This window comes from Mastigoproctus giganteus, chromosome 14 (genome assembly GCF_048544385.1).
Source record: "Mastigoproctus giganteus isolate SK-2022 chromosome 14, ASM4854438v1, whole genome shotgun sequence".
In the NCBI taxonomy this organism is placed as follows: domain Eukaryota; kingdom Metazoa; phylum Arthropoda; class Arachnida; order Uropygi; family Thelyphonidae; genus Mastigoproctus; species Mastigoproctus giganteus.
The window spans coordinates 28,105,770-28,120,941 of NC_143588.1; the positions used below are offsets into that span (position 1 = coordinate 28,105,770).

General features: G+C 36.8%; 1 protein-coding gene across 1 annotated transcript in view; it reads right to left on the reverse strand.

Annotated features, from left to right (window-relative positions):
• The window catches only part of LOC150075035 (tensin-2-like), a 737,845-nt gene that overhangs the window by 105,583 nt on the left and 617,090 nt on the right, over positions 1–15,172 (reverse strand). The window contains exon 23 of the mRNA XM_090389056.1: positions 1,862–1,989. Coding sequence (XP_090245182.1) covers positions 1,862–1,989 — 128 coding nt within the window. The remainder of the gene's footprint in view (positions 1–1,861; positions 1,990–15,172) is intronic.

The following is a 15,172-nucleotide window of genomic DNA, read 5'->3' on the forward strand; positions in this document are numbered from 1 at the left end:
ATTATCAAAACCCATAAGGATTATGCCTAGTGCATTTAATTTTCCAAATACATTACCACCACACCCTTCTGGCATCTCTCATAATGTGGATATAACTTCGCAACTGAGATGGCTTGCTGTATTACCTGGGTACCTGCCCGCCCACTGATGACGAAGCCAAAAAGCTTCGAAACGATCGTCTGGGTGGTGGTACCGCTGAAAATAAATAACAGTAGTCTTCTCTACTAGAGAAGCGTTATTTATTTGAAGTAATTCAATAGTAGCTATCTTGTTGTGAAGGCAACCACATTATGAGATACATTTAAAAAGATGCCTTCTACGCTACAATCGTAGCTCAAATATATGGGTTAACTATGGTGTATTTACACCGATATTATATAGTTAATTATCAAAACCCATAAGGATTATGCCTAGTGCATTTAATTTTCCAAATACATTACCACCACACCCTTCTGGCATCTCTCATAATGTGGATATAACTTCGCAACTGAGATGGCTTGCTGTATTACCTGGGTACCTGCCCGCCCACTGATGACGAAGCCAAAAAGCTTCGAAACGATCGTCTGGGTGGTGGTACCGCTGAAAATAAATAACAGTAGTCTTCTCTACTAGAGAAGCGTTATTTATTTGAAGTAATTCAATAGTAGCTATCTTGTTGTGAAGGCAACCACATTATGAGATACATTTAAAAAGATGCCTTCTACGCTACAATCGTAGCTCAAATATATGGGTTAACTATGGTGTATTTACACCGATATTATATAGTTAACTAATAGCATAACCCCTCCTCCCTTCCTATCCTGTCTATCCTTTCTGTAGATGTTGTACTCCCCAAATTCCAGTTCTGCATTCCTTATATCTGTGTGACACCACGTCTCTGATATCCCAACAATATCTGCCTTTGATGTTTTGAGCAATACCTCAAATTCATCAAATTTATTTACTAAACTCCTAGCATTGGTGTACACGCAAGTATACATGCACCTGTTTCTATTCTTAGCTACTCTAACACAACCCATGTGTTTACTTGTACCGCAATGACTTCCAGCAGTCTCTGAAATATCCTGCATCTTGTTTTTCAGGCTTCTGCTCATTCCAATAGAAGCAGTGCAAGAATCACTTTCACCTCTGCCAGTGGCTACTGTTAATCTATTAGTCTTTGTCTCCCCCCAAGCTAGCAGTTTTCCGACCCACCTAACACTGCCTCGATAGCATCAGCAAATATTCTTGCACCCTTTCTATTTAAGTGTATCCCATCCCTGTAGAAGCAATCTCTCCTGTTAACAAGTACAGTCCAGGCTGAAAAAAATTCTACCCCTTGAGCCTTGCACAATCTTTAGGGCCGAATTGATCGACAAGGCTCTCATGATATACTCCCTCCTATCGTGTCTGCAATGCGGATTGCGAATTGCAGATGTGGAATATGCAACAAGTAACAACCATCCTGATCATTGTGTGAACCACAGGTATGGTGCCAAAGACCCTACATAACAGCCTAGCAGCAATAGGCTCCCAGAGAACACCTAAAAGGAACTCCAGAAAGTGGCAATCCTGAACACCTGTAGGATAGTCAGAGTTCCCTGGCCAGTAACAGCAGACATAACAGTCACCTTGTGTACTTGGTAGCACTACCAGTCACGAGGTGGAACCCCTAATTAGGGAGAAATAATATAAGAGCAACTATAATAATAATTTTTTAAATAATAATATTTAGGACAATAGAATCATACTATTGTAGCATATGATTATGGAGTATCATATAACTTAGGTTTTCTGAAAAATTGGTGAAAAACACTTTGGAAGAAAATTTTATTCTATTTCTTAAGTTAAATTTCAAAATGAATAACAAATAATTAAATACCTTTAGAGGCGTAGACTGTGCAAAGTGCAAAGGAGAATGTTGAAGAGGCTGAGGACTATGGGTTGGGCTTCTTGATGATCCTGAAAGGGCTTGGAGAGACTGTTCTAATTCATCTAGCTTTGAAGAACCTAAAAGAATCCTTTTCCATGTTATTAATTTAAGTAACATCTCCTACCAGTGAAAACTGTAATTTTATATTATATATATATAATGTATATAACATATATAATATATACAGTTGTGCCCCCATATCCGCTGATTCGGTATCCGCTAATTCAGTTACCTGCGGTTAACCATGGGAAAAAAACTTAACACGTACTACTTGTGTGTCCAATACGATGCTCCCTTTATTTTTTATAAAGTCAATTTTAAATCTGATAGCTTCCCTTTATTTTTTGCAGTGTCTCCTATGGTTTGGTCACCAACATTATAATGGTTCTTTACATATATTTAACGGATGCATGTTTATAAACTTTTGAATAATTCCAAGTTTTTGTTTAATTTTAAAGCACAACTTTTGCGTTTGCCCATCATTTTCGTGATTTCTAAACAAAAAAAAAAAAAAAAAAAATAGTTACTATAAAAAAAAAAAAAATTTCGGACTTTCCTGACATAAATAACGAAAAAAAAAAAAAGTCCTTTTGCAGTTCGACGGAACACAACAATCAATGCAACGCACTAAACCAAACTAACATTTGGTCTCCTTTTTTTTTTTTTTTGTAGGTGTGAAAAGAGCAAGGGCTTGCAAGATAACAGATGCACTAATCTTCCAATGACGACTTATAACGCCGCTTCTTGTAGCTTATTTTCGACTTGCAAAATATCTGTTTATACCTATTCTAGTTATTATTCGAATTTTATAATTTCTGGTTGATTTTTTATATATTTTTTTTTAATTTAGAGTCTTGAAGTGTCCCACTTAATCCAATCCTGATAAATCGGGGGTCTGCTATACTTATTACTTAATTTAATGTTGGTAATGTCTTACTGTGTGTTTAATTTATCAATTAAACTTTATTATACTTATGTATGTACAAGAAAATCACGTTATATATGGGGTCAGCAGGCGTTTGCTTATATCCGCCATTTCAGCCATCCATGGTAGGTCTTGGAATGTATCCTCCGCGGATACGGGGGGGGGGTCTTACTGTATATAATGATAATAGATGCAAAATAAACATTTGTATTCAAAAAGTTCATAAAATGACTAGATGTATTATTTAAAAAATTCTAATAATTTTATGTGTAGGAAATGTTATTTAAAGATCCATCCCTGTTTAATGGTATTACAATATATTAATAATACTAGAAGTATAAATCTATATGTGGTCTGATCAAATAATAAGTAACCAAATTAAATTAAAATGATTTTTTACAGTGTGCAAATTCATACTTTGTCTGTGATAGGAAAATATAGTCTGTCTATTGCCTCTTTCTTTCTCTCGTTCTCCCCCCCCCCCCCTTTAACCTTCATTTTCTTTGATATAGTGGCCACTTTTCATTTAGTTTTATTTAATTTAGTTATGCTACTTTTTATCTGCTTAATTTCAGTGTGGTGTTTTCAAAAGTTAACTTATCATTTACTTTTTGCCTTGCTCTTTGGTAAGAGGTGTATAGGTTTTGGTCCATATTTAGATTATAACTCATCTGGAAATTGGTTTCAGTCAACAGTGAAATTTACATTTTATTTTATTTTATTTGATAAAGAAAATAAAATACAAAAATCTTTCACCCTGACAAAAGTAGCTGAGATTCCACCAAACTTTCTTCAGTGTTATTATTCATCTTAAAATGGGTGTCAGTGTTTTCTTTTGGAATTTATCAATGGATGTGGAGTCTGGCTACCATTCCAGGCTGTAGATATATCTACTCTTGCAGGATTCTATGCTTTTTTCCTTTTCTAGGTGTGTATCAGCTTTTCCTAATTAATTTATTTTGGTTTTCTGTTGTTTGGATTTAATTACAGCTTGGACACAGATAGCACTAGTACCTTACAATCATTAATTGTTGCAGTTAGCAGTAAATTTATAATTGCTAATCACCAGTTGCATTAACAATAGGTTATTTTTTTTACAGAGAATTTTTAAGTCATGTCTGTCAAAAATGCTACAATAGAGAAATCTGAACTTATTAGCATTAGCATTAGTAGAGGTATTTGATGCAAGAAAGCAAGCTTATGCAGCATCAGCCAAAAAAAAAAAAAAAACATAAATAAATAAATAAATAAATAAAAAATAATCACTTCCACTTCACCCCTCTGTTCGTTCGAAATACCTGTCCATCTTAGCCTTAAACTTATTCAGGCTATCAACCTCCACGACAAGGGATGGAAGTCTGTTCCACCAACCAACCACCCGCTGGCTAAAGGCAAATTTCCTCACGTCTATCCTACATCTGTCTTTCCTCAATTTGAATTTATGCCCTCTCAAGGTGATTATTCTGAGCAAGAGGAAGTATCCCATCACCATTGAGCATGCTCAAACCATTCAAGGCTTTATCCACCTCTATCAGATCACCTTGCTGGTGCCTAGTCTCCAGACACTGTAATTTGCAAAACTTAAGCCTTTCTTCGTAAGAGCACCCCTTTGTTCCATTCACCAATTTTGTCGCCCTTCTCTGTACTCGTTCCAGCATCTCTACATCCTTCTTGAAGTGAGGCCTCCAGAGCTGTATACAGTACTCTAGGTGTGGCCTGACAATTGCCTTATACAAGGGAATAATCACCTCCTTATCCCTGCTAGAAAAATTCCTATATATCATCGACAATACACCAGGAGCTATTCTTGCAGCCCGTCTGCAGTGCTCAGAAAACTTCATATCTGCCTACACAATTACCCCAAGGTCCTTTTCATTCTCTACCACTGTCAGTGTAGTACAACAGAGTTGATACATTGCTCTGGGGTTGCCGTTTCCCATATGTAGTACTTTACATTTGTCAATGGTAAACTTCATTTGCCACCTCTCAGCCCATCTGCTCAACCTTTCCAGGTCCTGTTGCAGTAGCATAGTGTCAGTAGTGTCCTTGACAACCCTGCCAACCTTTGTATCGTCTGCAAACTTGGACATTAAGCTTGATATACATCAATATCATTTATAAATACAGAAAACAATAATGGACCCAATACTGAACCCCGAGGGACTCCACTAATAACATTAGTTCACGATGAGCAGTGTCCATTGATTACCACTCTCTGTCTTTTCCTCCTCAACCACCCTTTATCCATAGCAGCAATTTGCCTCCGAGGCCACACTGCTCCAATTTGTATAGCAGTCTTCCATGTGCAACAGTATCAAAAGCCTTTCTAAGATCCAAGTGGGTGGTAGCTAACAAATTAACACATGATGCAGAAGCCTATGATAGACACAAGTTGATATGCAACCAAGTTACAAAGGAGGTTAGGCAGGCGAAGGCAGATTACAAGAAATCCTTGGCAAGGGATGCAAAGAAAAACAGCAAAGAGTTCTTTACTTATGTAAACTCTAGAAGGAAGGGGATGAATCAGATTGGTCAACTTGATATTGAATGGTCAACTGTTGATGATCCTGCTCAGGTAGCTAACAAACTAAATGAATATTTTGCATCGACATTCACACATGAGGAGTTATTCAGCAAGGGGAATGCCAGAGGTGTATTCAACTCTAGCAGTAAGCTACAGAATCTTGAAATAACTGGGAGTAAAGTGGAGGAGAAACTGTTGAAGATAAACACAAGAAAGGCACCTGGGGTGGATGGGATCTATCCAGTTATATTAAAGGAGGCAGCAAAGGAAGTAAGCAAACCCTTAGCCATAATTATGAGAGCTTCCTTGGACTCAGGGGAGATACCCATAGACTGGAAATGTGCAAATGTGACCCCAATTTACAAAGGAGGATCAAAGGCTGACACAAGTAATTATAGACCTGTGAGTTTAACTTCACTTCTGTTCCAGGAACATTAATGGAGGCACTGGTTAAAGAAGCACTGCAGGATCATTTTGACAAGACTTCGTTTATAGCTCAGACACAGCATGGTTTTGTTAAGGGGAAGTCTTGCCTGACCAATTTGATTGGATACTATGATGCAGTCACAAAAGAACTGGATGCAGGGAATAACTTTGATATTATATACTTGGATCTCAGAAAGGCTTTTGATACTGTTGCACTTGGAAGACTGCTACACAAATTGGAGCAGTGTGACATTGAAGGCAAATTGCTGCTATGGATAAAGGGGTGGTTGAGGGGGAGAAGACAGAGAGTGGTAATCAATGGACACTGCTCATCGTGGACTAATGTTATTAGTGGAGTCCCTCAGGGCTCAGTGTTGGGTCCATTATTGTTTTCTGTATTTATAAATGATATTGATGATGGTATATCAAGCTTAATGTCGAGGTTTGCAGACGATACAAAGGTAGGCAGGGTTGTCAAGGACACTACTGACACTATGCTGCTGCAACAGGATCTGGAAAGGTTGAGCAGATGGGCTGAGAGGTGGCAAATGAAGTTTAACATTGACAAATGTAAAGTACTACACATGGGAAACAGCAACCCCAGAGCAATGTATCAACTCTGTGGTACTACACTGACAGTGGTAGAGAATGAAAGGGACTTGGGGGTGGTTGTGCAGGCAGATATGAAGTTCTCTGAGCAGTGCAGACGGGCTGCAAGAGTAGCTCATGGAGTATTGTCAATGATATACAGGAATTTTTCCAGCAGGGATAAGGAGGTGATTATTCCATTGTATAAGGCAATGGTCAGGCCACACCTAGAGTACTGTATACAGGTCTGGAGGCCTCATTTCAAGAAGGATGTAGAGCTGCTGGAACGAGAACAGCGAAGGGCAACAAGATTAGTGAATGGAACAAAGGGGTGCTCTTACGAAGAAAGGCTTAAGTTTTGCAAATTACAGTGTCTGGAGACTAGGCACCAGCGAGGTGATCTGATAGAGGTGTATAAAGCCTTGAATGGTTTAAGCATGCTCAATGCTGATGGGATTCTTCCTCTAGCTCAGAAAAATATCCTGAGAGGGCATAAATTCAAATTGAGGAAAGACAGATGTAGGATAGATGTGCGGAAATTTGCCTTTAGCCAGAGGGTGGTTGGTTGGTGGAACAGACTTCCATCCTTTGTGGAGGTTGATAGCCTAAATAAGTTTAAGGCTCAGCTGGACAGGTATTTTGAACGAACAGAGGGGTGAAGTGAAAGTGGGTTTTTTTTTTTTTTTTTTTTTGGCTGATGCTGCATAAGCTTGCTTTCTTGCATCAAATGCCTCTACTAATGCTAATGCATTTTTCTTCTCTGCCATATGTCTCATTAGTTCATCTGACATCCACTTAGGCTTAAACCTTGAACAATATTTCTTAGTTGGTATGTAAAGCCTAGTAGCTTCCAAGATAAGTTCTTTGAATGCTTCCCATTTTGAATTTGCTGTTGGTAACATCATCAGTTGGTCCCACTGTGTAGAATTTAAATACTGTCACAGTCCATCGTAGTCGCCTTTACGAAAGCAATAACCTTTCCCTTTACACCTAATGGTAGTTACCTCTTTGAGTAAATCCCACTTCAGCACACTGTGATCACTGCCACCTAGTGGTTGATTTACCTGTAGATTCTTAATGCATGAAGAATCACTACTGATAATCAAATCAAGAGTATTACTCCCTCTAGTTGCCTCCCGAACATGCTGATGTAGAAAACAATCATCCAATAAATCCACAAAAGCCTTGCTAGTGTGTGAGTGACCAGACCCCAAATTCCAGTCAATATCTGGGTAATTAAAATCCAACATTACAAGACTCTCTGATTTACTGGCCCACTCTATTTCCTTGCACAATTTCTTATTATACTCATCAGAGTCATTAGGCCTATAGCACACTCCTACTCTCAATTTTGATCTCCCAATGCTTATGTCACACCAAACTGACTCGACACTGCTCTGTCCAGCAATGTCGACTGGCTTCACTTCCTTGGATTTTATGTATTTCACGACTAATAGCATAATCCCTCCTCCCTTCCTATCCTATCTATCCCTTCTGTAGACATTTTACTCCACAAATTCCAGTTCTGCATTCCTTATATCTGTGTGACACCACGTCTCCGAAATTCCCACAATATCTGCCTTTGATGTTTTTAGCAATACCTGAAATTCATCAAATTTATTTACTAAACTCCTAGCATTGGTGTACATGCAAGTATATATGCACCTGTTCTTTTTCTTAGCTACCCTAACACAACCCATGTGTTTACTTGTACCCCAATGATTCCCAGCAGTTTCTGAAATATCCTACATCTTATTTTCCAGGCTGCGGCTCATTCCAATAGAAGCAGTGCAAGAATCACTTTCACCTCTGCCAGTGGCTACTGTTAATCTATTAGTTCTTGTATCCCCCAAACTAGCAGTTTTCCGACCCACCTAACACTGCCTCGATAGCATCAGCAAACATTCTTGCACCCTTTCTATTTAAGTGTATCCCATCCCTGTAGAAGCATTCTCTCCTGTTAACAAGTACAGACCAGGCTGAAAAAAAAAAAAAAAAAAAAATATTCTACCCCTTGAGCCCTCGCACAATCTTTCCAGGGCCAAATTGATTGACAGGGTTCTCATCATATACTCCTTCCTATCGTGTCTGGGCAGAATTGCAGACACTTTCAATTTCAACCCTAATTTACGGCTTTTTTCAACAGTGACCTGTACTTGTTAAGTAATTCCGCCAGTCTCCTACTCTTAATATCATTAGTGCCAACGTGTACAACTATATCACCTTTTGTGCCCTTAAAAGATGATATCCGCTCTACAACATCAACTTATGCTGCTATCAAGTGTCATGTTTGAAGACACTTGATAGTAGAATAAGTTATTTGAAGGGCATATCTACAACAAAGCCCATACTAATATGATGGCAATACTAGGGAACTCAGCTTCAATATATTCCACTGTTGTTGAGTGGTATTCAAATTTTATCCCCAGAATGATGCAATTGAGGGAGATGAACTTGACTGTTGTGTGGGACACCCATCAACATCTCCTACTTCAGTAACAGTAACAATCATAAAATAAATAGCAATTAAAAATGGCTGAATGATTTAAACTTACTATTGAACTTACTGGCATATCTAAAGACAGTGCATACTATGTTGATCAATTACTTAAGTTGAGAATGGTTTCTATATGATGGGTTCTTTATGATTACTGGTTAACAAATGTTAACCAATGACCATATCAAATGAAGAATCTGAACACTTTAAGAAAAATTTAGGCAAAATTCTGAGAACTTCTTTTCTGGTTCATAACTATGGATAAGGTGCTCCCAATATGGATAACTTTGCTCCCAAGTCCATATATCAAAGCTTGACAGTGTAAATGTTTGAACTTTCTATAGTGGAGGGTGATAATGAAGAATTTAAGATGTTTGTTTGTTTGTTTGGTTGGTTTTATTGGCGCATTAGCTACTAAGGCTATAATGCGCCAAACTAAAGTCATATATAAAAAATGCAATGTTCACTGACCTAATTACTTAGGCCAGCATGTCAGTATATAAAGTAACAAAGGTATAAAATGTAGAAAAGATAAATCAATAAAGAAATAACAGAACATGTAAATATTAAATACAAGTAAAAAGCCTTATTGATTTAAAATAACTAAATATAGCAGACACATGGTCATTGTCGGATAACATCTGACTGAGTGTATACGGCTCAGTCAGATGATTAAAAACGCTAGAACGGACATTGCTAAAATCTGGACAGTCGATTAAAAGGTGTCTAATCGATAAAATTGTGCCACAAGACTCACACATAGGAGGGTCATCAGCCCTCAGAAGAATTTAAGAGAAAAATCTTCTTTGTCAGTGATTATGAATAACACTAAAAAATGTAACCAACATGCAGATACACATTATTAGCTAAGACACTACAGGAACAGGAAAACAAATGATTATAGAAAAAAAAAATGTTTGAGTGGCATTAGATTTTTGTTACTCCTATGGAATATACTCATGCTATTTTTTAATAATATATTTTTAATGTATTTAATTTAATTTGGCAATCATGATTCTGTAATGGAATGTGATGAGGAAACGTAACGTCCTTGCCACCAGAGAAATTCCGTGTTGTGCAAACGGCAAATAAGGTGATTGAGTATGCAATCATAATCATAGCCCATAATACAGGCTCATGACTATTAAGCCTTTGTCTGATATCATGCCCACTGCTGCATCATAAATTTCCACTTCTAGACATATCATGGCCACCATGTCTGCTGGTATTTTGATTATGAAATTGGATTTCCTACTGTAATGCTGCAATTACTGTACTACTATCTCTTTACATTTCATACAAACAATCAGAAAAGCTAAATCAATGTTTATCAATGTTTATATTCAATTGTTAATAGCAGGTGGTGGGTTTTTTGCCTTTTCCTCCTCCTCCACTTCTAGTTTATTGATGTTTATTATTCAATTGTTAATAGCAAGCGGTGTTGTTTTTCCTGTGTAGTCACAAACTTATACTCTGTCTCAAAGCGAAGTATTTAGACACGCAGTCAAGATTTTGCAAAGGCTTTTCTGATGGTGAAATTGCTGGAATCTGTTGTTAAAAACAAAAAAGGGAACACTTGTAAATAAGTTTCCGATATAAAGAAATATTGGTCTCAAGAATGGATAGATAGATAGAATTCACTTTTTCAAGATTGTATTTAGCAGGAACATATTTCTGCAGATATTCTGGATACTACATCTCTGCCCTCCCACAATATTTTCAAATATCTGGATGGAATATTTCGTGACTATTTTCTTCCAGGAATAAATATTGCATTAGAGCAATTAAACTGTTTTGGAATGCTGTTTGATATTAGTCATGTAAACCCAAAAATAATTTTTTTTTTTTTTTTTTTTAACAACAGATTCCAGCTAACCTCTTTCTTTCTTTCTTTTTTTTATTGTTAGAGCGGGACTGCATAGGAAAGCCTGAAAATGCAAGAAATCATCAAGATGATTTGGTGAAGGCAGTTGCATTGTGATGTCCTTTTCCTGTCAGAATAATGCACCAGCACATAAATCCACTGACATATCCTTCTATTCCTAAAGACTTGGTTCATAGTGGAATCATCCCCTTTCCAAAAAAATAAAAAAAAACAATGTGGAAACAGAGAAACTGCAGTGTAGACAGGGTCAGAAACTTTGTGTGATATAAATGGATCTGACCACAAAGTTCATTTCAGTTTTGGAGGGCAATACTGAACATTGAAATAAAAATGTGTTTGAAATGTTTCTTTCATTCTATACACTTTATGAACCACATACAAATTTGAATTTGTATTTGAACTATCTATTCTATAGATTTACATAAATATATGCCCACATACATACACACACACACACACATAGGATGATCATCTTGCCTGTAGAACCAGAATTCTGCCAATGACTCTTATTAATGCTTGGAATGACAAAAAAACTGGTATACCTGAGGTCACTCAGCAATCTGACCAATTACAGGAGACAGGGGAAATTGTCACTGTCAATGTCTAGGTAGGGTTGCACTTGATGCTCCACATTTGTAAGTGTGCACAATAACATGTCCTCTAAAATGGATTAAATTTCCTGAAAAAATATCTATTTTCAGTTTTTCTGTAGTACAAGATTTATTCCCATTATTTACCCCATTACCTGGGCATTTCCAGATAAACCTGATAAAATCCAGAGACACTACCATATTGGCAGTATGTAGCCCCTGGGAAGGGGTGTTACCATATCAATAATTTCTATGGTTAAATCAGTTATTCCCTTGTTACAGGAAGGCGGATCAGATTAGGTGTTTGGATTGTAGGTGTGTTATATAGGCAGGCTGCCCGAAGATTATGCAACTGTGTTTCAGAACATGAATAAACTATTCATCAAGCCAACCGCACATTGTGCATTCTGCTGTTGCAGAGCATTACTGGGTGCTCTGATCAACCAATTTTCTAATGTAAGAACCCTATTAGAAAATTAGAAGACAGTGATTTTCCTATATGACAGAAATTCTTCTGATGTTTCATAGAAATGAGTCATCTACACTTTCAATAATTTTCACCTGTCTCTGTTTACATGGTAGGTGGTCCATAAATCAGTTTTGTTTTAGCGAGTAACCTTACAATGTCTAAGAGGAAATCCTTGAGTGTAGTCAAAAAAGAGAAAGTGTAGATCATTGTGTTAAAAAAATAAAAGAAATCGCCTTAACATTTGGTATACTTGCCAATAGTATGTCAACTGAAAAATTGCGTTTTGATTCTCAAACTGTTTGAGGAAACAGGACCCAGTCAGAAGTGTGCAAAAATTGAAAAAAGTAAATACGTGGGCTGTATTAGGGTAAGGTAACATGCACCCATTCTTACTAAGAGTAAGAACGGGTGCATGTACACCAAAGCTGGGACCATAGTAAATAAATTTGAAGTGCTGGTGAAGACATCAAAGGCAGATATTGTTGGGATATCAGAGACATGGTGTCCCACCTATATAAGGAATGCAGAATTGGAATTTGGGGAGACCCATATGCAGAGAAATGATAGCCAGGATAGGAAGAGAGGAGGATTATTATGTTATTTAGGAAACATATATAATCATCTAAGGCAGTGCATCCAGTTGACATTGGTGGACAGCGCAATATTAACTCAGTATGGTGTGATATAAGAACCAGAAAAGAAAAAATGAGGGTAAAAGTCGGTTATAGGTGTAATGAATCACATGAGAACAACTATACAGAGAAATAGAGTGGGTGAGTAAATCAGAATGTCTTATAATGGGAAATTTTAACTTCCCAGATATTGACTGGAATTTGTGATAAGGTCACTTGCACACTAGCAAGGCTTTTGTGGATTTATTGGATAATTGTTTTCTACATCAGCATGTTCGGAAGGCAACTATAGGGAATAATACTCTTGATCTGATTATCAGTAGTGATTCTTCATGCATTAAGAATCTGCAGATAAAGGAACCACAAGGTGGCAGTGATCACAGTGTACTCAAGTGGGATTTACTCAAAGAGGTAACTACCATTAGGGGTAAACAGAACAGTTTTTGCTTTCGTAAAGGCGACTATGGAGGTCTGAGGGTGTTGAAATTCTATACGGTGGGACCAACGATGTTACCAACAGTATATTCAAAATGGGAAGCATTGAAAGAATTAATCTTGGAAGCTACTAGGCTTTACATACCAACTAAGAAATATTGTTCAAGGTCTAAATGGATGTCAGATGAACTAATGAGACATGTGGCAGAGAAGACAAATGCATGGGATACATATAAATTAATGGGTGACATGAAAGCCTATGATAGATATATGCTGGTCTGTAACAAAGTCATAAATGAGATTAGGCAGGCAAAGGCAGATTATGAGAAATCTTTGCAAAGGATGCAAAGAAAAACAGCAAAGAGTTCTTTACCTATGTAAACTCTAGAAGGAAAGGGATCAATCAGATTGGTCCACTTGATATCGATGGTTCAACTGTTGATGATCCTGCTCAGGTGGCTAACAAACTAAATGAGTATTTTGCATCTACATTCACACATGAGGAGTTATTCAGAGAGGGGAATGCCAGAGGTGAATTAAACTCTGGCAGTGAGCTAGATGATTTTTTAATAACTGAGAGAAAAGTGGAGGAGAAATTGTTGAAGATAAACATAAAAAAAGGCACCCGGGATGGATGAGATCTATCCAATTATAATAAAGGAGGCAGCAAAGGAAGTAAGCAAACCCTTAGCCATAATTATGAGAGCTTCCTTAGACTCAGGGGAGGAATCCATGGACTGAAGATGTGCAAATGTGACCCCAATCTACAAAGGAGGATCAAAGGGAGACCCAGGTAATTACAGACCTGTTAGTTTAACTTCTGTTCCAAGAAAATCAATGGAGGCATTGGTTAAAGAAGCATTGCAGAATCATCTAGACAAGATGTCAGTTATAGCTCAGACACAGCATGGGTTTGTTAAGGGGAAGTCTTGACTGACCAATTTGATTGGTACTATGATGTAGTTGCAAAGGAACTGGATGCAAAGAATAATTTTGATATCATATATTTGGATCTTAAAAAGACTTCTGATACTGTTGCACATGGAAGACTGCTGCACAAATTGGAGCAGTGTGGCACTGGAGGCAAATTGCTGCTATAGATAAAGGGATTGTTGAGTGGGAAAAGACAGAGAGTGGTAATTGGTGGACACTGCTCTTTCTGGACTAATGTTATTAGTGGATACTCCGGGGTTCAATTTGGATCCATTGTTGTTTTCTGTATTTATAAATGATATTGATGATGGCAGGGTTGTTAAGGACATTCATGAGTGAATGCTGCTGCAACAGGATCTAAAAAAGTTGAGCAGATGTGGTGAGAAGTGGCAAATGAAGTTTAACATTGACAAATGTAAGTACAGCAGACTCTCAATTAACCGGGATCGGATTAACCGGGACACTTCAAGATTCCAAATTTAAAAAAAAAAAAAAAAAAAAAAACCAGAAATCAAAAAATTCAAGTAACAACTAAAATAGGTATAAACAGATATTTTGCAAGTCGTAAATATGCAACAAGCAGCATTATAAGTCATCATTGGGAGATGAGTGTACCTATTATCTTGCAATCCCCGCTGTCTTCAATCCAGCCGCTTAAAAAAAAAAAAAAAAAAAAAGGAGACCAAATGTTTAGTTTGTTTTAGCGTATTGTATCGATTGTTATGTTCTGTTGGAGTGGAAAAGGACAAATTTTGTTTTGTTATTTTTACGTAAAGGATGTCAGAATTTTTTTTATAATATTTTTTTTTTTTTTTTTTTTTGTTTTTTTTGTTTTTGTTTAACAATCACAAAAATGATGGGTAAACGCAAGAGTTGCGTTTTCAGTTAAACAAAAACTTGAAATTATTCAAAAGTTTGAAAACAGTGCATCCATTAAATCTCTAAAGAACCATTATAATGTTGGTGACCAAACCATAATCAACATTGTAAAAAATAAAGGGAAGCTATTAGATATAAAATCAACATTGTAAAAAAATATGGGAAAACTATTAGACTTAAAATCGACATCGCAAAAAATAAAGGGACGCATCATATTGGACACACAAGTGGTGGGTGGTAAGTAAACATTTGGTATACTTACCACCCAATGTTTTACGTAGGTTGCTGAACATTTTTCAATAAAGTAAGTCCCCAATTTACGCAACTACGGATTTATTTATGTAAATTTTTTTTCGTTGAAATTTTCTTTTTTTTTTAGGATTGTAAAATTTAAAACAAAAATAATAAATAAATAAAATAAGCAATCAATAACAACAATCACAGCAAGCACCAATTGCAGAAGTGAGATATGGAGTA